The sequence below is a fragment of the Corythoichthys intestinalis genome, chromosome 18 (assembly GCF_030265065.1).
Source record: "Corythoichthys intestinalis isolate RoL2023-P3 chromosome 18, ASM3026506v1, whole genome shotgun sequence".
NCBI classification, from domain to species: Eukaryota; Metazoa; Chordata; class Actinopteri; order Syngnathiformes; family Syngnathidae; genus Corythoichthys; species Corythoichthys intestinalis.
In genome coordinates, this window is record NC_080412.1 from 4,256,748 (window position 1) to 4,284,511 (window position 27,764).

At 40.8% G+C, this 27,764-nt stretch overlaps 1 protein-coding gene and 1 long non-coding RNA gene across 4 annotated transcripts in view; one reads left to right on the top strand and one right to left on the bottom strand.

Moving 5' to 3' along the window:
- The first annotated feature begins 2,940 nt into the window (after positions 1–2,940).
- The window catches only part of LOC130906332 (zinc finger protein OZF-like), a 91,275-nt gene continuing 66,451 nt past the window's right edge, over positions 2,941–27,764 (top strand). For 2 of the 3 annotated variants that reach the window (XM_057820564.1, XM_057820562.1), the window contains exons 1-2: positions 2,941–3,213; positions 22,663–23,049. In XM_057820564.1, coding sequence (XP_057676547.1) covers positions 3,207–3,213; positions 22,663–23,049 — 394 coding nt within the window. In that variant the 5' untranslated portion in view covers positions 2,941–3,206. The other variant, XM_057820563.1, reaches the window with a different exon arrangement.
- On the bottom strand, positions 8,657–11,042 carry LOC130906339 (uncharacterized). Its single transcript, XR_009061307.1, has 3 exons — positions 10,553–11,042; positions 10,324–10,464; positions 8,657–9,753 (listed from the first exon to the last, which is right to left on the bottom strand). It is a non-coding gene; the product is annotated as an uncharacterized LOC130906339 (long non-coding RNA).

Consider the following 27,764-nt stretch of genomic DNA (forward strand, 5'->3'; position numbering starts at 1 on the left):
CCATTGACAGCGCTTGACATCCAATCAATTTTTGACTGGGAGAGGCTGGCAGCGAAAGCACTCCAAATCTAAATGAATTAGATTGCTAGCGCGTAATAAATAATAAAAGCATGAAATATTTAAACTTAATTTAAAATGGTCTATATTATACTGTATATGGGTTTATCGTTCCAAAATGGATGAAAAAAATATGGTCTTAATTTATTTTTGTACTTCCTTCCGAGTCCCCCAATATAGAGCTTTAATTTATGACTTTATGGTTGCCATAGCTATGCCTTTGACTGTTGGGGGCTGGCACAGAATATCATCTACGCCGAACAGTTTGTAGTTGTGGTGTGCTGACAATTCCCGGTGGATCCAGACGTGGCATGGATTCTTGCACACGAAGTCCTCCATGAAAAAACAGGAAAACAAGTTGCAATTTAAAAAGTTGCATTGCATAAAAGCTGAAGAAGTCATTTCTAGTGTTTAAACAGGACTTGAAATAACAAAATGGTTTAACCCTGATGGCAAAGTCATGATTCGGCTTGTTTTTTTGTTTTTTTTTTAAAACACAAATATTTCCTCTTGACACTTCATTTGAATGAATGAAACTATAGTCCAAGTCAAATTATTAATGACATTCACTTACTCTAAACCTTTGTACGTCGGAACCTGAGACGTCCTTGCATCATTCTGAACCCAGAATTTGGATGAGATCCTGGGATCCCTGTAATCACCGAGCATCCAACGTTGCGATGTCAGTGGAATTATTCAAGTCAGAGACTCTAAAAACAATGTTATGGTGAGCAGGAATATCGTTTGCTTTCATGAGAACTTAGTTGTAACTTCTGCTAAGCTACACTGGAGCAGTTACAAGTAGCTTTGATACCAGTAGCAGTCAGATATATATAGAGAGTGCAGCATGCCATACGAATAACCAAGTTTTCATTTTAAAATATGCCACTGTCATACAAACTCACCTTATACCATGCTTTGACATTCGACAGTGGATAATGCATATTTTCTCACTTCTCACCAAGTAGGACAACTAAACTAGGTCGGCTGTTTCCCTGACTTTCAGACCCACGTTCTGTCATCTGTGGCAGGCATGGCTAGTAGATTTCAGAAATCGAATGTCGATCAACCAATAAGCGAATAGTTCAACCCATGGCACCCTTAGGAACGCCCCCTCATTTGAATTACATTTCCACTTGCAAGTTGGCGCTGACAATGGAAAAAGTAAATATAAGGCAAAGCGCTTGACATTTATTTCAATCAATATATTTATTTTTGTATTTATTTCCACATTTATTTTTGTATTTATTCTTACATTTTTAATGTTATTTCTTATTTTTGTATATATATTCATTTTTATTTTTACTTTTATTTAATTAGCTATTTATTTCCATATTTATTTTTGAATTTAGTTTTAGTTTTTGTATCTTAATTCTTATTTTGTATTTATAGTCGTTTATATTTTGCCTTTTATTGATTTATTTTTAATTACTTTTATTTTTAATTTTGGCAGCTTTGGTCCTCCATACGCATTGTCCTGGTGCTTGTTTTTGGGTGGAGCAGAGGACATAGTTCCTATGAACAAGGACTCTACTTCAAGATCATGTACGCCCCTGACAGTGGCTCCTCTTTTTTGTGATGATGAACACACCTTCGCGTAGTGGTTCTTCTTGTTACAGTTGTGGCATAGGACGCCAAACGCTGGACACTGACGAGGTTTATGTGTGCCACCAAACTTTCTGCGCGTGTCACCGTTCGCTGCTTGTAGCCTTGATTTTATTGGTGGTCTTATTTGTCTTGTCATGCCAACTCTCCCTTTCTCAGAGCTGGCTGCCACCTTGTGAAGAGCCTCCACGGACGCTGCAGGTTGAGCTGATCGCATGGCACGCATCTGCGACTTAGCAACTTCTGCTGCCCTTCATATATCAACTGCTTTATCCAAAGTCAAGTCCATTTCTCTTAATAGACGCTCCTTCACACGAACATCAGGCACAGTAAACACATGCTTATCTCTGATCATGTCATTTTCAGTGACACCAAATTCGCAGTTTTCACATTTCTGGCGAAGTTCCGTCACAAACTGGTCAACGTTGACACCTTCTGGCATGGGTAGTGACCAAAACTGGTGGCGCTCGAACATGATGTTTTTCTTTGGTATGCAGTATTTTCTGAAAACATCCATAATATTCTTCAATGTAGGCTCACCCGGCCGACCGTTCACTTCCTCAATTTCAACATCGAGCGTGTTGTAGATGTCCAATACATCCTCACCAATCGTGTGAAGCATGATGGCAATCTTCACCGGTTCATTTTTCTCACATGCACCTGTTGCCGTCATATACAGCTGAGGTTGCCCGTTAGCACTAGCGGTGCAAGTGGCTTGAACTGGTCCATGCTAACGCCAAAAGTCGGTCACACAGCAAACTTTTCCCTCACCAAAACGGAGTTACGATGAAGATAAACAGCGCTTCGTGTATCATTTGGAAGAAGGAAGAAACTCTTCTTAAACCATGTTGTGTATTTGTTACACTTTTAAATTAGAACGCTCAGGCCGTTATAGGTGAACTTCGTGTAGCACACGTCTTTGATGATGCTCACTTTTTTACTGCGCCACACACATCAAAACAAGAGCCACATATCCCCGCGCCGACCCAGACATAACATGCCAAAACAAGGATGATCTTCTCAGGGCGAACCAATCGATGTAGGATGACATCGATCATCCTATCAATATATTACAATTGCAACCAACCACCACACACGCCTTCACCATTTTGATTATTAATGTTAACGAGCAGAAAAATACGCCATAATAGGAGGAATTTACGAATGGTAATGCGTATACACGACGAGTTGACGGACAATATGGCGCGGAGGCGTGGTTGTGATGTCATGTGAGTAGAGTCTATACGTGCGCGTCATGCGTCATGACGTAAAGGACGTGAGTTGCTGGAGTTGCCGTCCGATTGCTTTGGAAAAGTGGTGCTTTGAAGACAATCCACGCCCCAAGACGTAATGTAATCGACTGAAAGGTGGCCGATATTTTTGGACAAGAATCCGTTCAACCTCGCTTCTGCTTCGAGTCGTTTGGGTGCACGGTGAAACTTCAAGGCCCGCTTTGTTAGCCTAGCCTAGTTTAGCAGCTAACAAAGAGAATCAACGCGCCTGGGTTCAACACGTCGCCGAGCAAGCCAATATCAAGTCCCAAAATGTCAGGTGAGTAAGTTGACTTATGACACAATTAGGCTCGAGCGTTTACGTCACAGCAGCACGGGATCATGCGAGATTTGCGACAACGCAACCATTGCGGAAGCATCACGGGACATTTAAACTTAGCGGCAACCAAAGATGGAAAAAAGTAAGGAATACTTGCCAGTTCGATACAGAGACCAACTTGTTACCACGGCGAAGGACAGATATGTGAGCAATTTTAAGGATGTGAAAAATGTTGACCCTCACGAGCAAGCCGAACACAAATGGAATAAAGATGTCGACAAGCTTCCACCACTACGCGAAATGGACATCATGCTGTATTTAGTGTTTGGTATATGTTACTACACTCATCAGCAATTCCGAAACTACAAATCGCTACAAAGCTACGAACAGTTTTGCTGCGGATGGGTGCAGGATCTTCACTTTATGACCATAGCAAACGGCAACACATCTTTCTAGCAAAGGTAGGCAATGTGTGTTTACATTAGTCTGTGACCACGGATGTACAAATCTTTTGCTGCATAAAATGTAGCCTGTGTACAAATTCTTTGCCACTCTCTCACGTCAAAATATTACAGCTTTTTCATTTAGCAACGACATGAATTATGTCTTATGAAGACAATGCACATGTATGTATGCATGCTAGTTGTTTAGCTTTAGCAATAGCTAACAACAGGCCGACTTAGGGCGTAAAGTTACTGAAATGTGCGTAAACAAACGAAATTAACTTACCGGAGTGGAAGTGCATAGAGCAAACTCAGTGTGTAACTGGAGAATCAAACGTTATGCCCTTCCTTCTGATCGAGGCCACCCATGCCATTCTTCGACGTTTGGTAAGTTCAGATATGAGCTTTCCCTCGCCTTTTCTCCATGTAGGGATCCGGAAGAAACTCAATGGTGTTCCGTCGAGCTGTACATTCTCCTTTCTATTCGATCGGTTGTTGCAATTCTTTACCGCACAATAATTTCCAACCATTTTTAAAGAGCGACCTGTGTTGAAATGCCTCATTGCTTATGTTTCTCGCTTCCACAATGGCGATAGCGGCGGAAACCTCGCGAGTGCCACGTCATACGCTCGAGCCTAATAGTCTTGCAAATACTATACATTACAATTCGAATGTTTAAAAACTCAAACCGTCTGATTAGTGCTGTCGCGCAGCTCCCCATTTGTGGTTTTCAATCTTTACTGTTTTGATCGTCTTTTACGAATTTGAACGTGATGTAAAGCACTTAAATTATTCTCATGTAACAATTCTACATGCTTACTAATCAAAAATTGGAGAAACGACCTTATAGTAACATCCTATTATAGTTGCTGGGACAGATACAGTGGGGAGAACAAGTATTTGATACACTGTCAATGGGTTTTCCCATTGGCATTGTATCAAATACTTGTTCTCCCCACTGTATCTATAACAATACATTTACAATGACTACCAATAGCAATCTGCAATTTATCCCATTTTAAATGCTGCATAGATAGCATAAATCTCAATTTAATGCGTACAAAATGTTTTTTTTCCCCAATCCAATAAATGTCTAAACTGTCAGGAGAATACTCCAGATACATATTTGCATGCCATTTGGCAGTGTGAACCTGTACAACAGGTCTGGCTGCGGGTAATGAAGGAACTGTTATCCCTTTCGAACTGCGGGATTCCATTGTCTCCAAATCTTGGTCTGCTTGGCGATATTAATGGTAAATGGTATGCTGTGAATATCTCAGTAATCAGGCTCGTCTGGTACTGGCGACTTTAACGATCGCTGAAAAACAAAACTGATGCTAAATTGGACAAATAAACAAAATATTAACACAAACTAATGGCTAAATTTATTAATGAAACATATAACACTGGATCAGACATCTGCAAAACAGACGAACAAATTGTACAACTATGCAAAATAATGGTCAAAATTCACTAGAATGCTGAAGCTGGAATCATGATTCTTTCTTGCATGTGAAGTAGTGGTGTGACAAAATATCAAAACAGTGATATATTGTGATACTTTGTATCCCAAAAGGTTATTGATATGCTCCTGCAGAGAATTGATATTAGGGCTGAAACGAATACTCGAGCAACTCGAGTAACTCGAGTTTAAAAACTGATCCGAGTAATTTTATTCACCTCGAGTAATCGGTTATTTTGACAGCTCTAAGCATTACGTTTTGCTCGGACTACTTTTAATGCGGGACAACGCGCTGATGTCACGTGCGTAGAGGAAGAAGCAAAAAAAAAAAAACTTACAACAGCCGACAGCCGCTACAAACGACGCGGACGTTGCTAAATACTAGCCCGCACGATTCTACGTTGATAGCAGGTAGCGTCTGATGAGTCTCATAGAGATCACATGTATGTTGAACTAGATGCAAAATGACAGACTCGGCCGCGTCTGGGCAGCGTTAGTAATCAGCCGCCATCTTAAAGCAGTAGAGCGCTAAACGCTAATAAAGAGCGCTAAGCGCTAATAAATAAAATTAACTTTATTCACTAGCTCACGTAACGTTAGCCCTTCGGAGGGCGAGGTTTCTATTAATAATGACCACTGTCGATGCATGGCTAAGGTGTCTTACATACAGGCTTTAAAGTGATCCTCTAGTTTTAAGACAAGTAATTCTTAAAAGATACATCTTAGTATGAGTTACAATAATTTGACATTAAATCCCTCTTAATGTTTTCGTTTTAATAAAATTTGTAAAATTATTTTAACTGATTGTTCGCCATGGTTGTTGACGTCGCAGTGCTGTGACGTCACAAATCCCGCTGCTGGACTTCAGCGTGTCATTCATTAGCAACATCTCGTCAGTTCGTCCCTTCCAATTTGAACCAGAGCGGAAAAGTGAAGAGCAGGACAGCACTGTCGGTCGTTCACAAGACGAGCAGCAAAGGCGAAATGCAGAGCAAGAAATACCTGATGAGGCAAGAGTTGGGCTAAACTTCTGGTGTACTTGCGGCAAGTGCATCTCGATGACAACGGAGCGAGAGAGCGTATGTTGTCGAGAACTCAGGTTTTTGTCGGCAGATCTTCAAGGTGAGTTACTGCGTCATCAAACTCATTCCAATATAATTGTGTAGATTGTTAGCATCCAGAGCTGTCGTATGCTTTACATACAGTACAGGCCAAAACACATTGGCATTCGTGCCTTTTTATTTTCTTGACCATTGACATTATAAACTCTCACTGAAGGCAATAAAACTATGAATGTGTGGCGAGCTAGGGAAGGATGCGGAGTATCAAACCACGGAGCTAATCCGCGTTGTTTTATTGACATTTAGGCTGCAAGAAATAGCAATGTCTGTCTGGCATGCGACCCGCGGAAGGTAACAGTTATTTCCAGCACCTCCGTGAAGTTGGCCCCCCATCAGACGCAAATTTATATAAAAATTATGTCAATCGTTTCTGCTATGATTGTGCTGGTTTGTGCTGCAAAAAGTTTCGTTTGTGCCATCATCGTTTTGCAGTTATTAAACATTGTTTTTTAGGTCATCCAGAGTTCACCCAGCCCCCCATCTGTGGCAGAATGGAACCCCGGTGGTGTCATTTGATTCTGCCTCGTTAGTGCTGGATTGTGCTGAAAAAAGTTTTGTTTGAACTGCTACGGTTTTCGAGATATTCATAAAAATGTACAGTGATGACGTCACGCGCAGCACCCCATCAGACGCAAATTTATATAAAAATTATGTCAATCGTTTGTGCTATGATTGTGCTGGTTTGTGCTGCAAAAAGTTTCGTTTGTGCCATCATCGTTTTGCAGTTATTAAACATTGTTTTTTAGGTCATCCAGAGTTCACCCAGCCCCCCATCTGTGGCGGAATGGAACCCCGGTGGTGTCATTTGATTCTGCCTCGTTAGTGCTGGATTGTGCTGAAAAAAGTTTTGTTTGAACTGCTACGGTTTTCGAGATATTCATAAAAATGTATAGTGATGACGTCACTCGCAGCCCCCCATCAGACGCAAATTTATATAAAAATTATGTCAATCGTTTGTGCTATGATTGTGCTGGTTTGTGCTGCAAAAAGTTTTGTTTGTGCCATCATCGTTTTGCAGTTATTAAACATTGTTTTTTAGGTCATCCAGAGTTCACCCAGCCCCCCATCTGTGGCGGAATGGAACCCCGGTGGTGTCATTTGATTCTGCCTCGTTAGTGCTGGATTGTGCTGAAAAAAGTTTTGTTTAAACTGCTACGGTTTTTGAGATATTCATAAAAATGTCTAGTGATGACGTCACGCGCAGCCCCCCATCTGCGGCGGAATGGAACGGCGATGATGCCATTTTTTTCTTCATCGTTAGTGCTGGTTTGTGCTGCAAAAAGTTTCGTTTGTGCCATCATCGTTTTGCAGTTATTAAACATTGTTTTTTTAGGTCATCCAGAGTTCACCCAGCCCCCCATCTGCGGCGGAATGGAACCCCAGTGGTGTCATTTGATTCTGCCTCGTTAGTGCTGGATTGTGCTGCAAAAAGTTTTGTTTGAACTGCTACGGTTTTCGAGATATTCATAAAAATGTCTAGTGATGACGTCACGCGCAGCCCCCCATCTGCGGCGGAATGGAACGGTGATGATGCCATTTTTTTCTTCGTCGTTAGTGCTGGATTGTGCTGCAAAAAGTTTTGTTTGAACTGCTACGGTTTTCGAGATATTCATAAAAATGTCTAGTGATGACGTCACGCGCAGCCCCCCATCTGCGGCGGAATGGAACGGCGATGATGCCATTTTTTTCTTCGTCGTTAGTGCTGGATTGTGCTGCAAAAAGTTTTGTTTGAACTGCTACGGTTTTCGAGATATTCATAATAATGTGAAGTGATGACCTCAGTTTTCAGCGCTGCGGGCCGCACAATAGATCAGGAATAAGATTGCGTCCACTGACAGGTTTCAGTGACGTTCTCCGCTGATCTATCGGTTGTTGTCTCCTACGTCATCACGACCACATGAGCCGCCATCTTTCGTGTATCTCAGTGACCTGGACTACATCCGCCGCAGTCACGTTTGTTTTGTTGAGTTTTGCGGGGAAGCAGCCACGCGAATGTCACATCAAAATGGAAAAAAGCCTGAAGAACGACAAGACTCCTTATGTGGAGAAGCTTGAAAAGGAAGCGAGAGATCGGTGTTTGTCAGTTATGACGTCAGTTATGGTGCTTCTGCCGTGGTCTGAAGACCAAAGATGACTTGTTGCGTGTGATAATGAGAACTGCCCCATTATTATTTAACCTGTGTTGGTCTACACAACATGACACAGCTAAAGACATATGTCAGTTCTGCTCTCTGTGCTCCACTTAAGTTAGTGGTGATTGGTAGTTTGTGATTTGCTTTAACTGACAATTTGGCAACATTAAAAGTACTTGGCCAAAGTAGTAAACTGTCGTCCTTTGTATAAACATTATTATGCGTGTGTGTGTGTGTATATATATATATATATATATATACATACATAAAATACAGTATTGACACAAATGCTGTACTTACAAAGAATAGGATTCAAGATGACAATATGTTTTATTAAGTACAATCAAGTCACAACAAAATACAAAAAATCAACAACAGCTAAATTTGAAAGGCTGAAACTGTTAGCATACTAAATGGTACCTTTCACGTATAACAGTACAAACTACAAAACAGTTGGGCAAAGGTTTGTAAGGGCACCGCAAACATAAAACAATCTTTACAACAATGTGCAATCTTCGCCGTCACATGGCAGAACCACGTTAATAGGTATAGTTCCTGTTAGGATCTTATACTTCTGGCAAAGATTACCAATTACCTGTTCAACATGGATCCTCAAATGTGCCATCTTCCTAGTCTCCTCCACATCTCTACCAGCTAACTGACAGCGACCGTTTGTGAACGCAGGGAGTTGGACCTCTGCACATAACATACCCACGTGTTCTTGAATATCAAAACCTCTGTCAGCCAAGACAATGTCCCCAGGCAAAAGGTTATTGAGCAAAGCACTGTTCAAGGTGATATGTTTGTCACTTGTGCAACCACCCCAACCTTTTGACATGAAACAAATTCCCCACTTTGGTGTGATTCCAATTAGGTATTTCATGGTGTAGTTATGCTTATAACTAGAAAACATTTGCGCACGGGCCTTAATATTTGATGGTTTCTCTGTAATTTTATTTTATTTTTTTTTAAAATCAGTAATCACTGCAACTCTGCGTCTGAAGGACTCAACAAACTCGTGAGGCATTGTTTTATAGAGTGTTTCTCTGTTGGGCCAAACAATTGCTCGTCTCAAATTAGCATGTACAAAGGGCACCATGTCATTGAACACTCAGTACACAGTCTTACGGGAAACATGGAATATGTGTGCAATGTGTAGTGCAGACAGGTCCTAACGCAGGCGCATGAAGGTCAGAAGGAGCATCTGAAGGGCGCTGAAGGCTCCTCCTGTAGCGCACCAACGTCCTCCTCCATCCTCAATTTCTCATGCCTACTTCGTCTAGAAGAGCGGTCCACGTTGGTGGGTTGAACACATGTGTGTCCCAGGCGTAAGGATGGTGCCCAGTCAGGGTCTGCCTCATTTCTTTCATATGCTGGTTTTCCTGCAATTACAAAAGTCGTATCAGTCATACAACAGGTTAACATTAGTTACTTAAATTGGATTTTAAAGCTTTGTAGTGTGTCTAAACTGGTGGGAACTGCCTTCATATGGCACTGATGTGTATGCAACAGATTTTTTAAAATTTATTAATTATTTATTTTTTAAGTTTAACTGATCATTAGGCATAACAAACAAGCAGAAGATTTCTTCTGGTGATTTAGTAGATCTGTAGTCTCCTCCACAGACTGCTTGGTCAAGCATATCAGTAGCCTAAGCGGGAGGTAAATATAGCATTTTTTTCTAACACATCTCCCATACTTATAATCATTCATGGTGTGCTGTTACATCTTCATTAATACCCTTACTTTGTTACCTTTGAACTGTTTTTTTGTGTACTAGTATCATACAGTGAACGCCTGTGGTTTATGCACAGTTAGCCAGTAGGGCTACAGTTAGCCTCTCTTAGACACTAGCGTGGTTAGCCAAAGCAAGCAACACAACCACACGCCATAAGCGTTTAAATGCAGTCAGTATCAGCGTCCGAAGAACATTAACACTTCCAGTTACTTACCTTTATGGAAATGTAGGGAACAGACCGACATGTTTTCAGTTGATGAATGAAAAGCGATGGCCTTTCTTCTCACCGCTGCAACCATTCAAGCCTCTTGGTCAACTCATCGGAGTTCCATATTTTCTCTTCCAGGCGGGAATGCTAAAAAAAAAAAACGTATCCCATCCTTTTTGCATTCGTTTCTATCATGGGACCTAGAATGGCAGTCTTTCAAACAACACGAGTGTACCATTTTCAACGATTACCACGCAGAATGGATGCCGAGCAAAGGATCGCGTCACGGGCTTGTTGTTGTTGTACAATACACGAAAACCCACAATGCATTGCGCCAGAAACGTCACGAGACAAGAACCGATTGTGCGGCCCGCAGCGCTGAAAACAGGTCATCACTTTACATTATTATGAATATCTCGAAAACCGTAGCAGTTCAAACAAAACTTTTTGCAGCACAATCCAGCACTAACGACGAAGAAAAAAATGGCATCATCGCCGTTCCATTCCGCCGCAGATGGGGGGCTGCGCGTGACGTCATCACTAGACATTTTTATGAATATCTCGAAAACCGTAGCAGTTCAAACAAAACTTTTTGCAGCACAATCCAGCACTAACGACGAAGAAAAAAATGGCATCATCACCGTTCCATTCCGCCGCAGATGGGGGGCTGCGCGTGACGTCATCACTAGACATTTTTATGAATATCTCGAAAACCGTAGCAGTTCAAACAAAACTTTTTGCAGCACAATCCAGCACTAACGACGAAGAAAAAAATGGCATCATCGCCGTTCCATTCCGCCGCAGATGGGGGGCTGCGCGTGACGTCATCACTAGACATTTTTATGAATATCTCGAAAACCGTAGCAGTTCAAACAAAACTTTTTGCAGCACAATCCAGCACTAACGACGAAGAAAAAAATGGCATCATCGCCGTTCCATTCCGCCGCAGATGGGGGGCTGCGCGTGACGTCATCACTAGACATTTTTATGAATATCTCGAAAACCGTAGCAGTTCAAACAAAACTTTTTGCAGCACAATCCAGCACTAACGAGGCAGAATCAAATGACACCACTGGGGTTCCATTCCGCCACAGATGGGGGGCTGGGTGAACTCTGGATGACCTAAAAAAAACAATGTTTAATAACTGCAAAATGATGATGGCACAAACGAAACTTTTTGCACCACAAACCAGCACAATCATAGCACAAACGATTGACATAATTTTTATATAAATTTGCGTCTGATGGGGGGCTGCGAGTGACGTCATCACTATACATTTTTATGAATATCTCGAAAACCGTAGCAGTTCAAACAAATCTTTTTTCAGCACAATCCAGCACTAACGAGGCAGAATCAAATGACACCACCGGGGTTCCATTCCGCCACAGATGGGGGGCTGGGTGAACTCTGGATGACCTAAAAAACAATGTTTAATAACTGCAAAACGATGATGGCACAAACGAAACTTTTTGCAGCACAAACCAGCACAATCATAGCACAAACGATTGACATAATTTTTATATAAATTTGCGTCTGATGGGGGGCTGCGCGTGACGTCATCAATGTACATTTTTATGAATATCTCGAAAACCGTAGCAGTTCAAACAAAACTTTTTTCAGCACAATCCAGCACTAACGAGGCAGAATCAAATGACACCACCGGGGTTCCATTCTGCCACAGATGGGGGGCTGGGTGAACTCTGGATGACCTAAAAAACAATGTTTAATAAGTGCAAAACGATGATGGCACAAACGAAACTTTTTGCAGCACAAACCAGCACAATCATAGCACAAACGATTAACATAATTTTTATATAAATTTGCGTCTGATGGGGGGCCAACTTCACGGAGGTATTTCCAGCTGTTCCCTTCACAAAATACCCCCCCAACCACACAACGTGCCAACATAATTTCCGCCGGTGAATTGTGTTATAACTTGCTACAAATGCACACGTGTGTATTGTGTACTTAGAAAAAAGGTGAAATAACTAAAAACGTGTGATATTCTAGTATCTTCAAAGTAGCCACCCTTTTCTCTGATTACTGTTTGGCACTCTTGCCATTCTCGCGATGAGCTTTCAGAGGGAGTCCCCTAAAATGGATTTTGACTTCACATGTATGCCATTCCGGCGATGAGAATTTATTGCTTTATCAATGGGGTTGGGACATTTGTGTTGCATTGAATGAATTGCATTGGACGTGCTTTGATCAGTTTGAGTGGCAGCATCACTCATATTAGCTGAATACTGAACACACACTGCCTGATGAACTGACAGTAGAGGTGAATTATTAGCTTCCTCTGTGACTAGCGGTACGCCCGAAGGTTCGCCTCCCGCTGTAGCGACAGGAGCGGCTTGGGTGCTTAAGAGGGCGGCCAGAGTGTCTCGTCCGTCTCGCTTCATTGCGCGCATTTCACTCGATATCCGAGCAGGCTGAGGCTTCTTGTGCGGGAAAATAGTTGGAACAGCATTTGGTTTTAGTCTGCGCTTATATCTAGCCGCTCCGGTGAGATCTTTCATTAGTTGTCATCTACTAAAATCCTCAAACGCGGTAGGAGAAAAATGGCGACAACAAAGCCTTGGTTGTTTGGGAAGATTTGCTTGTCTACAGGCATTTTTCCAAACCTTTCTCCTCTTCTTGTCAACAGGAAATTTGTGGAGACTCGCATCACTCTCCTTGTTTCCATTTGACTCGAAATTGCATCCATAAGCAGCACATCGTGGCATTTTACTTCGCGAGTTAAGCTAGTAATACACAGTTGTTGTACACACGCTACACGATTGGAAAAATATCATCTACGTCATCACTCTGCGCCTGCAGAACATGGCGCCAACTATCAGTCAAAATATGCACTAAATATTATAAAATATTTCCATTGATTTAACATTTTATGTGTTTCTAACGACATATTTTAATACAAGAGAACAATTGTGATTTATTAGAGCCTACATGTCTTTAAAATCGAGGATCACTTTAACATAACATAGCGTTGTGGAGTGATGAGGGTGTAAAATAAAAACTCAATAATGCTAACTATCAATTTTAGCTCAGTAGTCATTGCTGGATAAAACACCAAGTAGCGCTGGTCCCTAATGTGCTCATACATTTATTTTGAACACAGCAAAAACTCAAAATCTTATCAGGACTTCCAGTTTAGACTAACTTAAAACTTAACTAGAACTTAAAAATGGCTTGACAAAAATAGAAATTCAATTGAAACACGTGGGAAAAAATCCTAACGGCATTTTTAGGTATATATTTATATATATATATATATATTTTTTTTTTAAATAAGATCTAAAGGTTTTTTGAGTGAAAGCAGTGAATTTGTCTTTTTTTTTATTCTAGTTACATCTGAGATGCAATTGTTGGCTGTTTTCAACAATATACATCGAAAATAAAGACAATGATTGACTGAAAATGGTTCAAGACTAGATGAAATGTCTTGTTTTCTCATGTATATTTATAATTGCTCTTCACCTAAAAATACATTTGTTTTATCCGATTACTTGATTAATCGATAGAATTTTCAGTCGATTACTTGATTACTAAAATATTCGATAGCTGCAGCCCTAATTGATATATCGTTGAGGCGCTTACAGGTCCATTTTTTGTTCATTTTAAGGCATTTACAGGTCACTTTCTGTTGAGTTTCAGTCGCTGCCTATTCATTTGGGGAGATTCTTTGCTCCTGTCCTGAAACTCAAAATAAACCGGAAGTGACCCATAAATGCCCCAAAGTCATCACAAAGTGACCCTTAAATGCCCCAAAATAAAAAAGGAGTGACTAAAAATCATCATTAAATAAAAAGATTCAGAACACTGTGACTTCAGTTTTCCAACAGGATTCAAAATAATTCTTACATTTTCTTTTAGCAGTATGTCTATATTGTCTATATTGCATTAGGGTGAGCACCAGCAGAGTAGATAAATAAATGTCACGTATCACTGCAGTGAAGTACGTGAAAAAAACTTAATGATGCATGTTGATAGGACGCTATAACTGAGTATTGGGGCCAAATAAATAAGATAAAATGAGGACTACGACATTAAAGTCGGACTATTGCTATTTGAAAAAAGTCGCATTATTACGTAGGAGTAGTTGCTGTGAGCAGCTACGCACTTTCCAGTGCGTACATGTACCTTAACTTGGAGCTAAATTCTTCTATTGATTATAATTAACATATCTGGATCACTGTTCAGGCTGAACAAATTATCAATAAATATGGAAAAAACTACCGAATTTTTCAGACTATAAGTAGCAGTTTTTTTTCATAGTTTGGCTGGGGGTTCGACTTATACTCTGGAGTGACTTATGTGTGAGATTATTAACACATTATTATATAATTTCACATGTTATTTTGGTGTTTTGGAGTGACACTGATGGTTTGGTAAACTTGTTAGCGTGTTCTTTATGCTATATTATACTTATACTGTTCACTTATTCAACATGTTGTTCTCTATTGTATTTCTATTTTAAAGGGTATGACAACACCTGGGGAAATGCTAATATTCCATCATTTATCCATCAACGCATGCCTTTTGAATTCATATCATGCCACTTCGTGTAATTACACACATCGCAACACCAAGAAAATGATAGAAATTAGGTCGATTGTCAAGCTAAAAGGACCCGCCCCCGAGATGCCGGAAATCTAGCATATTGTGTGCGTGACGTCACTTTCGGGAAACAGCCGGCTCAGTGCTTGGTACTGAATGGCGGCGATGATGGCGGACAATTTTGTTTGTATTTGCAGCGACGAATCCGGCGTAATGAACATTCTTCTAATGATGACGAGGAGAGTTATGAACCTTTCTTTGGTGTTTTGGGCTATCAATTTGAGCCCAAACGAAAGCCAATGCAGCCTAATGAAAGGATCATTGAGGGGAGCAATCACACTGATAAAACACCGGCGGCAACAGAATCACGGAATGGTTTGTTTTGCATTTCTTTTTGTGAAGCTGATACACCGTGACCGCAAAATAAAGTAATGTATAGAATAATTATCATTTAATATGCTATCATCGGTTTCGCTCTGCCAACCGACACAAATATGAATGGGATTAGAGCAGGGGTCCCCAACCTTTTTTGCACCACGGACCGGTGTGATTTGGGTCTTTTTTTCATGGACCGGTGTCCCTCTTTTATATTCAGTTGGACTCTCAATGTTACTACTGTACTAAAAAACTATTTACATCACAAACATACATGTGCAACATGGAAAATTACGTAAAAACGTAAATTAACGCTTAACGACACAGCGAAGTCGTTAAGTTAGAGGGCTACGTGCAGTTGTTGTGTGCGCCAAACATGGCAAACGCAAGTTAAGATTCCATTTTTTAAAGAAAGTTTGTAGTGTGTACTTAGGAATCGCTGCATTCGCGGTCCTTTTTAACGTTACGCGCATGCCAACTTTGTCAGAACACCGGCAATGTGCGGCAGAAAAATACAGCAAATATAAAATAGCATTTGTTTTTAGCCCCGTCATGTTAAGTGCAGGGAAAAAAATACAACTCACCCGCTGAATCAGTGGGAGGGCTGAGTTTGTTTCGTTGAGACGAGATGGTCCCGAGATGGGAGAGTGAGAGAAGCTAGCATCACAAATACACGATGTTGGAAATTGTAGCACAGTTTTCAGCGCGCTCCTAGCGATGTCGGGATATTCCGAAATGACTTTAATCCAGAACTTCGGTAGAGTTGTTGTCTCAAATGTACGTTTAAGTCACCGTGATTTGCGATCTCTACAAGCTGATATTCCTGTTCCACAGACATGCTCGAATCACTCGATTTACTCACATACGGGTCACAAATCCACTCCTTCGCAGTTCGTGGGTCTTTAGTGATTGAGAAGTAGCATAAATTTTGTTTTCTTTGAGGTTGTAGGCACATCTTCTGGCTCGCCAGGTTCCCGTTTCCCTGTAAAATTGCAAAATTAGCCCTCTTAGCACTGACGAACTTTACTCATTGTCAGCGTAGTCCAGCTCTTTTTCTCGCGTTCGGGAACTCATGGGTACTACATTGCGACAAATGGCTATTTGTAAACCACATAGCATGACAGGTTTGAACCATTTTAGTGATTTTTTGATAAAACACGAACGCAACTCTCTCGTCGATAAACAACAATGGCACCTGCCTCGACCTTTTGTTTCCTTGTTATGACGCTCCGCCCCATTCGGCTGTTTCCGGAACACTTTCGGAAATGTTCGTCATTTTCGATCTATTTTCGATAATTGCTCATTAATGTGATTTTTTTTTTTTTAACTTTATCAATATTTGTTATCTTGGCACATAACGGTTCTATTGATGTCTCACACCCCCTTTGCGTTTTCATACCCTTTAAATTGCCTTTCAAGATGACATACACTGCCAATGTACACTGCCAGTTTGAAACCCATTGGCAGTGTATCAAATACTTGTTCTCCCCACTGTATCTGTTTTATCTGTTCGATTTTATTAAGTAAATTTCTCCCAAAAATGCGACTTATACTCCTGGGCGACATATAAATGTTTTTTTCCTCTTCGTTGGGCATTTTATGGCTGGTGGGACTTATACTCAGGTGCGAGTTATAGTCCGAAAAATACGGTAAATATATTTTATCTGGAATTCAAAAGACAAAAACTGAAGAAATGATAATTATAGACAATACCGAATTTTAACGAGTAACTGAGACTACATTTTTAGGTGTAATACTGGATAAACATTTGAATTGGAATTCACAAATAAAGCATATAAAAACAAAACTGGGAAAGAGTGTTGGACTACTGAACAAAATGAAACCCTTTTTATGTTGAGAAAATGTTGAGTGATGCCAACCATTGTTCTTTAGGCAGTATTGAACTGTTGTGAATTGTATTTGTTTTGTCTGATTCATGCTGATGATTATGTAGCGGACAAAGGGGTAGGATTCATATAAGTTTTTTTTTGTTTTTTTTACTTCTTCCTACTCCTTTTTCGAGTCTCATGTTTTGTTTGTATTTTTGTATATTAGGAGTGTAACGGTACACAAAAATCTCGGTTCGGTCCGTACCTCGGTTTTGAGGTCAAGGTTCGGTTCGTTTTCGTGTTCGTTTATATTTTACAAATGTGATGTATTATTCATTTATATTGTATATTTTATGTTGTATAACTTTAGTTCCTATGTGAATATTAGTTCCTCCTTGTTTTGTTTTGGTAGGAGGGTTTAGTATTGAACACGGGGCCGTGTCGGTTATTATTATAGCAGAGAAGACAGCAGTAAATCAACAAAGAGGAATCAACTGTGCCCCGATCTACCACTCAAGAGATCTGATGGACTCAAAAAGTAGGTTACGATTGAATATTAGTTTGAAAATCGACCGGATCCACCGTATTTTTACACGAGTGACTTCCGGCCCGATCCTAGCTACCGGTAGTAGTATTGACGCAGGGGGGCCGCGTCTCGCGTCAAATAATAAACTCCGCCGTTCTTTTCGCGTCCGTTGCGTTGAGCTGCTTCTGGGACGCGTCTACACGCGGCCGCACTGCGACTGGTGTGCATTGGCTGATTGACTCTAACGCCCGCGTTTCACTGCGTTCTCGCGGCGGCCACGTTGTTGCGCCGTTGACGTTTCTGGGTTATACTGTCCTGCCGTGTTGGTCCTCATTATAGTAGAGAAGACAGAGTAAATATAATATACACAAAGAAACTGTAACCCGATCGACTCGCAGCCTCGAAAAGTAAGGGTTATATTACGTCAGAAACTCGTTCGGTACGCGTCTGTTCCAAACCGAGCACCACGTACCGAAACGGTCAATACTATTACTTGTACCGTTACACCCTTATTGTATATCCATAATGTGATGCATGTTCTCGAAATAAAATCAATCAATCAATCAATTTCTTTAGCTGCATTAGCCCGAGGTAATTATACGACTTTTATTCTCGTACTTTCAATTCGACGTTTATTCTAGTAGTAAGAGTTCAATGTTTTTTCCTCATACTATTACTATGAGAATAAACGTCGTATTATTACTAGTGTTGCACCGAGACCATTTTTTGGCCCCGATACCGATACCTGGCTGTGCAGTATCGGCCGATACCGATACCATACCGATACCACCCCGTTTATATATATATAATTTTTTTTTTTTTTTTCCTTTTTTTCCCAAAGAGCTACATAATTGGATGTGAAATCATTGCTATCAAGGCTTTGTCAGGCTGTTGCTTACCTTTGCAAAATAGGAAAAAGACTAGTACAAAGTGAATAGTCTACTAAACCCTAGTAGACAATAGTTGAATAAACCTTTGGCTCTCAAAGGCCAAAATAGTGCTACATTTATGAAATTAATAAAACATGTATAATGCTAGCCCAACAGTAAGAAAGTAAAAATAAATTCATAATAATAAACTCAGAATGAACTGAATAAACCTTTTTAAACCTCTCAAAGGCCAAACAGTGCAACTTTCATGATATTATTGGCACATTCTGCTGCTGGTTAGATTGTGTCTTGTTGCTGGGCTGGTCATGGGGGCTTTCCTGACGTCGCACCTGAATCCAATCTCATCAGCGCAGTATTTAAGCACGGGTGATCTCAAAGGTATTTTGCCTTGCTGATCGCCATTTGACATCTCGCACTATAGTCTCACTACATTTGCTTGTTACGCCCCTGCATTTGTTTTTTTTCTGTTAGTGTGTTGCTCTCGTTTGTAACCCTATACCCTGTGCAGGTATTTGATTGTTTTTATTTTGGCTTTTTGGCTCGCTGCCTATCGTCTTAGTTAACTTTTGAGTTTGTAGTATTGAGCTCCGTCGACCTGCTGTCACGGACTCCTTTTGTTATTTCTTCTATCCCGCGATCGCGTGTTATTTTTTGTTTGCAATCATTAAGCCCTTGTACATATCCCCCGCTTGTTGTCTGCTTCGAGTTCCCACCTTGTTTCCGCATTTGCGGACGCTAACAATTATAAGTAATAATAATTGACCACAGCATCCCGTCTCTCTATTCGCCTCCTTTTTTCCCTTATTTCTATTTCTGAAAGGTGGCAACCCTACTTTGGAAACAGTTCCCAAATTACTGCGGCATTTATTTCAGTGAAACACAATAAAAGTAAAGTAGACGTAGTGAACTGACCAGAGATTGTTGCTCCAGTCCAGCGCCCTTCTTCTGGATACCACTCCTCCTCTTGCACGCTCAAACTCGTTGTGTTCGTTCACATTTCGTCTTCAAATGTTTTATCAGGTTCGAGGTATTGAAATTGGCCAATTCAGCTCCACATCTTGAAACTTTCAGGCCGCAAATCTTGCATGCAGTCATTGATTTTAATCGACGGGATTTCTATTTTGAAATACTTCCCGACCGCCGCCATTACTCCTGGTTTGTGTTTCCTCCATATGAAAAAGCAGCCTTGTGATTGGTTAGGAGTGGCTATTGGCCCGCTCTCATTGGTCTGGAGCAGGCCAATAGCTATAGACCCTACCCACGTGACGTCACAACACCGCTCTCCTGACTGGTGCCGCCCACTTGTCCGTCAACACATCATGTTGACCTGTTACGGCTACGTACATTCCTCCTATTTACGGCGTGTTTTTCTGCTCGTTAACATTAATAATCAAAATGGGGAAGGCGTGTGTGGCGGTCGGTTGCAATAACAGAGAAGATAGACGGAGAGACTTGAAGTTCTACCGGATTCCGAGAGACACGGAGAGGAGAGAGCGAGATGGGCTGCTGCAATTCGACGAGAAAACTGGGCTCCAAACGATTACCACAGATTATGTAGTAGTCATTTTATATCTGGTAAGATGCATTTAATATATATTTAGTGGGTTTTGGGCTGACAACCACAATTAAGATCATTGCTAGGCTAATCGCCGACAACATACACGAATGTATGTATTGAGAGTGCTATCGCTAATCCATATAAACATTAAAAGCCCTAGCTCCATTGACAAATGACATGAAATACATTAGACTTGACAGTGGATGTTAGCAAGAACAAAAGATTTTGAATTGAAAATTTCGTAACTCACCTTCCGAGCACAAGATTCCTGCCGAATTTTCGTGTACGAGGACCTGTTTCACCCAACCAGCAACGTAGCATTTATAAGCCTCCAAGCTCTTAAAGTTTTTCAAACTTTCGTGAGAATAGTCTGATTTTGTGTGGACAAGATAGTTGTAAATATCAGGGTCAGGCAGAGACGGCGAAGGCAGCCGGTCAAAAATCATCGATTTAGGCATCAAATATGGATCTGGCGACTGTATAGAACGAAGCTTTTCCACATAACTTCTTTTATGCAACACATCCAGTGAGTTTACGGCATCAGAAAGCATCGGGTCTTCCATGAAATGCATTTTAAATTCCTCGATCAATTGAAAACAATGCTAATACAGAGACAAAATGACGGACAAGTGGGCGGAACCACACAGCGAGCATGTGGTTTTATGACGTCGGTGGGTAGGGTCCAGTGTTGTTAATAACGGCGTTACAATATAACGGCGTTACTAACGGCGTTATTTTTTTCAGTAGTGGGTAATCTAATTAATTACTTTTCTCATCTTGGCAACGCCGTTACCGTTACTGAGGACGGAAAGGCATGCGTTACTATGCGTTACTATATTGGTCGAAAAGTCTGAGGGAGACGGACTCACCGAGACGAAAGAGCAGAGCAGGAGCGGGGAGGAGGCAAGAAAGTTGTGACGCCGAGCAAACGCGATGCTAGGTAGCTCCAATAATTCATGTTGTAGCCGATAGCCGACAAACTACGCCCGCATGTTATGGTAGATATGGTAGACATGGTAGATAAAACATGTACTGTATATAGATATAGCTAGATGCAAAATGACAGCCGCCATCTTAAAGCATCTTAAAGTCTTTTTAGGACGGCTCTGTTGTAGAGAACCTTCCTCGCGAACCTAAGTAACTTTTTATCTAAAAGACTGCCTAAATCGGCAAAATCTTGATTTGAATCTATCTTTAAATGATGAAACAGTTTTAAAACTTTCATATGTCGAAAGTAGAGAGAAGGGAACTAATGCAATAATGGGAGCAATTTTAACAACTTTTAACAGTTGATTCAGGGTAAAGGGTAAATTAGGGTAAAGAATTGGGCTCGGGCCAATTGTACCAAAAACCTCCACAAAAAACTTCACATAGTATGGCCAATGTTTTTTTCTTTTTTTTCTTTTTTTGAGGAAAAAAAAAAAGTAATTATCACCAATTACTTTGCCAAGTAACTAATTACTCTTACATTCAGGTAATTGAGTTAGTAACGCAATTACTTTTTGGGAGAAGTAATTATATATTATATTATATAGTATAATTAATTACTTTTTTTCAGTAAGATTAACAACACTGGTAGGGTCTATAGCTGCTTGATGTTCACGTGTCATCACACAACACAGAGACCGAGTGTAGTGAGCGCCAGGAGGGAAAAAAAAAGGCTGCGGTCAAATGTTATAATATTGGACCAGCAAATGGTATCGGCGCCGTCTTTGTTGGTACTCGCCGATACCACCATTTCGGGCTGGATCGACGCCCCCTACCGATACCAGTATCGGTATCGGTGCATCTTTAATTATTACCTAGCTGAATAAGCAGCTTCGTACTTTATGTAGCGCGATGCCGCCGCCGTTAAAATCAACAATTTCGGTTTTACAAATAGGGAAATCTAAGATTGGAATTGTATTAAGGAAATGTAATATTTTGACTCATCTACATCAAATGATTATTAATAGAATGATGTATAATATAATGCTTCGTCACAGCTCGCAGCTAAGGTAAAGTGTGTAGCAGTTTACCGCTGCATTACCCCTACGTAATAATGACTTTTTTTTCCCTCGTAGCAATAGTACAACTTTATTCTCGTAGTTCTTTGTTACGTTAGGCCATATCGCCCATCTCTAATATGGACTGACGATCCGCCAGCTTGTTGTCTCCTGTCGTCTTCCAAAATTGCACCTGGGTGACAGCGCTTTACAGCTTAAACTCGGCATTAGAGAGATGTGACACCCTCCTTTTATCTGTTGAATTAAGTCCATGCTTTGGCCACTGTGGTCTGCTTTTTTGGATTTGTGCCGCTTTCCTCACTTGCATCCCGAGTGTCCGACATTCTCAACTTTCCATGCATGTATTTTTTTTTTAACTCACCTTTAACCGTCGACAGGATATTGTGGTCATTAACGCATTTACTTCATCGACTACGTCAACAACTTCGACTAGCTGGGACGGCTCTATTACTTTGTGTCGTAGTGGATGACAACAAGATACAAATAAATGCAAAATCATCACAGAGGATAGTTCTGGAGCAGTAAATATTTTGGGGATAGATTATGGCAAGTAAAGACATATAATCTGGCCTATGTGTGATTATGGTCTTGGTCTTGCAGATGTCAGTCAAGCGCAACGCCAGGAGTCTGCTCGCATGGAGGAAGAGTCGCCATACATCAAGAAGGTGGAGGAAGAATTTGTCCACATTAAAGAGGAGCAGGAGGAGTACTTCATTAGACTGCAGAACCCCCACATTGAGGAGCAGCAGCAACCTCCTCCCCTCAAAAAGGAGGAGGATCCGCAATATGTTAAAGTGGAGGTGGTGTACATCCCCAAATGGACTGGTGAGTCCTTCAAGGGTGAAGATGGAGGTCCGAGTGAGGTCAGCAGAGGGACGGAGCCTCCGAATGGCAGCAGCAGCAACAGTTCAAAAGAAAGATCCCAAGCAGCCAACCTCATCGCTCGACCTTCAGAGAGTGACGATTTCACATCACACTCCCTGTTCTGTGAGTACCACATTACTCAGCTTGACGGCAGTGCAGGGCTCTGTCTGAAGAACAGGCATGAAAATCTCTCACCTTTCGGCGAAATTCGCCGTTTTGAAGTAAAAAAGGATGACCTACGTGAATCGTGTAGATCCGAGGAGAAATTTTTTTAAGGGGGGTGGGGGGGTCGGGTGTAGGCATATGCCGGTTACGTTCACGGTTTACCATGCTATGAAAACGTCGCGGTTACAAAACCACTAAAATTTTCCGTCATAGAGTAGTACGTATTCGTTATTTTTCATGTGTCAAAAATGCAGCCAGAAGTGGCTTGGCGCGGCAGCGCTTACCCCTTCCCCTGTTTGATGCTGCGTGTGTCAGTGACGCAATTCCAGCAAACCCAAAAACAAACAATCCAAACACAAGGCGTAAGTTCTTCAATTTATTGATCTCTCGAATCGTGGTAACTGAAATATACCAAATGAACACATTTAAAACGTTGTACAATTGTATTTTTCCACGTGTGAGTAGCTTCAACAGTTTAGCTTCATGAAAAAGTTCGCCAAACACAAAACGCACTTTTGCCTTTCAAATTCAATACACAAAGTTACTAAAAACTTACAAAGACGAATGATAGGCAAGGCTTAGCTAGGAGGGCAACTTCATTGAGGTTAATCACAGCCGCTGAGAGAGAAACAAGTTTGTATGCGGGGGGTAGGAAGAGAGCGTCAAAGATCGCTAATTGCGACAGATGATCATGTCCTAAGCACAAATTCACGTTCGCTGGACGAGATGAGGTCTCACTCCCAATTTTTTTAGATGAATGCATTTGCCGGCATATTGAATTTGGTGAGTAATGGTTTCAAATGTTTTCATATTTTGCAGTATGACAAAGTTACTGCTGTTCGTTGCAGCTTGCGTTGAACACTGCCAGAGCTAGCCAAATCTCCAGTGAAAAACTAGCTCCCGTTAAGTTAGCGTCAAGCTTGTGTATTTAACGGTAATATAAAAGCAGTGCTGTCAGTTACATGTTATGTGAGTAATGCGTAACTGTAATCTGATTACTTTCTTTCAGTAAAGAGCAATCTAACGCGTTCATTTTTCTAAATCAGCTGATTAAAGTTACTTTCCTTGATGCCTGTGCGTTGCTATTTTGTTATTGCCCCATAATGTATGTAGAATGAAGAATACTGTAGTCATGGGAGTGACATCACATGTCACATTTTCTAATCGGGGATGGAAAAAAACACGGGTCACGTGTATTACCATGATGCGTGAGCCGTGAGCGCTGGGAGCTTGCGGCCAAAACAACATAGCCTTGCTACCTCACCAGGATGCAATGAAATAGGCAGGAGATATACTAAAAACGGCTGCATTTGCACACTGGAAACACAGCCATTACTCCACATTTTTGTCCAGTAAAGATGACAAAATATCTCCGTGCGCTGCGAACTTTGCGCTGGCTCAAAAAGACTGTCGACCGCTATAAGCATCCAATTCAAGCACCACTTGGAATTACAGCACAACAGGTAACACGACAGCCAGGACTTTTTGATACTGCTCGTGCTCAATCCTCGGTTACAGCTCGGTTGTTGTTGAAGGTTTTGAAAGCTTAGGTTAAAGAAATTTTAAATATCCGTCTTGCCTCCTCAGCTGTAGTTTTGGCTAAGCAATGCAAACGGCTGTCTCTAAGGTCACATGATCTGTTCGAAAAATAATTTGGACCCATTATGAAATACTTTGAAGGATTCTTGTTCATTCCATTCATTTTTGTTGTTTGTTTTATTGCTCTAAAACTTTTATAGACAACATTTTAACGGCCATATTCAATGGTCTTTATTTTAAAGGGGAAGTTCAGAATTTTTTACATTAGCCTTAATCTTTGAGTTAGCCGGGGTTTAATTAGTCGTTGGAGTTGATTTGAACAAATTCTGTGCAGTTTGCCAGTTATTTGTTAGTTTCAGGGCTCTGGAGTGGCTAAGCTAGCGTGAGTCAATGCTGGTTGAAATCAACTCCTTCAACTAATTAAATCCCCGGTAACTCGAATATTAAGCCTTATGTGAAAAATTAAAATTGTCAAATTCGCCTCATGTAGGACGTTTCGCTAACGGAGGACATTTTGGCAGAACGCCGGAACATATTTCCTCCACACCTTTCTCACCTTTTTAACCCCTGACCCATTTTCATGCCTGGAAGAAGGAGCCGGAACTGTCATTTGGTGGCGTTTGTTCAATCCATTTAGTTTTTATGCGACAGTGTGTCCAATCCTTGTTGTTTGACGGTATGACTGACTCATTTTGACATCGGCATAGGGCAGGGCGGTAAACCGAAAATTTACCGTCACCGAAATTCTTAACGATGACCGACGTAATTTTGACCATGTCGGTAAATTCGGTAAATTAATAAAACAAGAAAATAGTCTTTTCATCCCGCTTTGATTCTGTGTTGTTCGTCTATGTTCATTCCCCTTTAAGAAAGCAGTCAATGGGCTTACGTAGGGAGTCACGTGATCATCAAGAAGCCAATCAAACAAAAGCCCGGTAAGCTAATGCTAGCAGCTAACGCTACAAGCAAAACGTGATGGAGTGTGGCTTAAGGGAGGTTCACCAAACTTTCAACCGACATTTAGTAGACTCTTGGTGGCATCCAGACGGGCTTTCACCCGCTGTCCTCCCTTGTTCTCACGATTTCCGGAGATGGTGCTTTCAGTGCTTTCTACTGGTAGCCAGGCTAACGCTACAAATGAACGTGATGGAGTCGGATCGCGGCTCTAACCTTGTCGAAACGGCTGAACTTAATGAGTGGATTGGGCACGGACTGCATCTAGCAATTACGATGTGGCGTTATTTTGTATCTGTCTGTGTGTGATTCCTCTGATAGCTTTTGTGATGGTAAATCATTCAGCATAAAGTACAATCCAACGGCGAAACTTATAATGACCGAGAAATGGCCCCAGCTATTTTTCTGTATGTGCTTATTTCTGTGTCATTATTGCTATCATAAAATCTTAAGCGTTTCATTTGAAGAAGATCAATATAGCTTTAATGTGTGTGTCTCTCTCTGTTTGTTTGGGGGTTCATTTGTGCGTGCATTTATTAAAAAATGCACTGGGGGGGACCCTGAAACCATAATGTAAACACTTGTATTTAATAATTATGTCACAGCAGCCATTAACAATAAGTTGTCTTTTTGAAGTGTACTGTTCAAGCTGCAAGTCATTTGTGTTACAATGACATGTTTGCACAGGCATATTGATTTTGATAATGTACATTGTTCAAGTCATACACGCTGTTATAAATGTTCATACTTGAATTCTTATTGCTTACAATACATTTTTATAAACTTAATGTTTAGACTGCATGTACAATTGTTAAATACAGTATATGAAATTGAATGCTGGTAAATAAATCAACAAGAAACAGTTAATCTGTATTTCATGCATTGATTCAGATTTTCAAATTATATAACAGTACGCTTGGGCGAATTTATCGTCATTTATCGTTATCGAGATAAATCTGCTCAATTTATCGTGATACATGTTTAAGGCCATATCGCCCAGCCCTACATCGGCACTGCACGAGTTTAAGGTGCAACACATGTATGTCTAATCTTATGAAACGGAACCGTGTGTAGAGTGACAGTCTGCAAAACAAGCATGTGCACCATGATTGTGTGAAAGACAAGCACATGGCGGAAAACACTCAGGTGGCTTGAAGTTCCGTTCTGAGCCCCCGTATTTGACCATATTTGAAAAAAATGTCAACATGCATGTGTGAACATTGGAAACTTTAAAATATCTTTTTTTTTTTTTTCCTTTTTCTAAGCAGGAAGGCATTTTTTGGCACCCTAATTGTAGGTCAAATCATGTTTCTCATTTTAAATACAAGTTTGGGACACCCGTACTGGTACATATTAAATAACAAACACTTCAAGTCACATTTTGCAAAAGAAAATGTATTCAGATTAGAGCTGAAACGAATACTCGAGCAACTCGAGTAACTCGAGTTTAAAAACTGATCCGAGTAGTTTTATTCACCTCGAGTAATCGTTTATTTTGACAGCTCTAAGCATCACGTTTTGCTCGGACTACTTTTAATGCGGGACGCGCTGATGTCACGTACGTAGAGGAAGAAGAAGAAGAGAAAAAAAACTTACTGCAGCCGACAGCCGCTACAAAAGACGCCGACGTTGCTAAATACTAGCCCGCACGATGCTAGTTGGTAGCAGGTAGTGTCTGATGAGTCTCATAGAGATCACATGTATGTTGAACTAGATGCGAAATGACAGACTCGGCCGCGTCTGGGCAGCGTTAGTAAACAGCTGCCATCTTAAAGCAGTAGAGCGCTAAGCGCTAATAAAGAGTGCTAAGCGCTAATAAATAAGATTAACGTAACGTTAGTCCTGCGGAGGGCTAGGGTTTCTATTAATTATGACCACTGTCGATGCTTGGCTAACGTGTCTTACATACAGGCTTTAACATAACATAGCGATGTGGAGTGATGAGGGTGTAAAATAAAAACTCAATAATGCTAACTATCAATTTTAGCTCAGTAGTCATTGCTGGATAAAACACCAAGTAGCACTGGTCCCTAATGTGCTCCAATACAGCCTATATCATACATTTATTTTGAACACTGCGAAAACTCAAAATCCTATCAGGACTTACAGTTTAGACTAACTTAAAACTTAACTAGAATTTAAAAATGGCTTGTCACAAATAGAAATGAAATGGAAACACG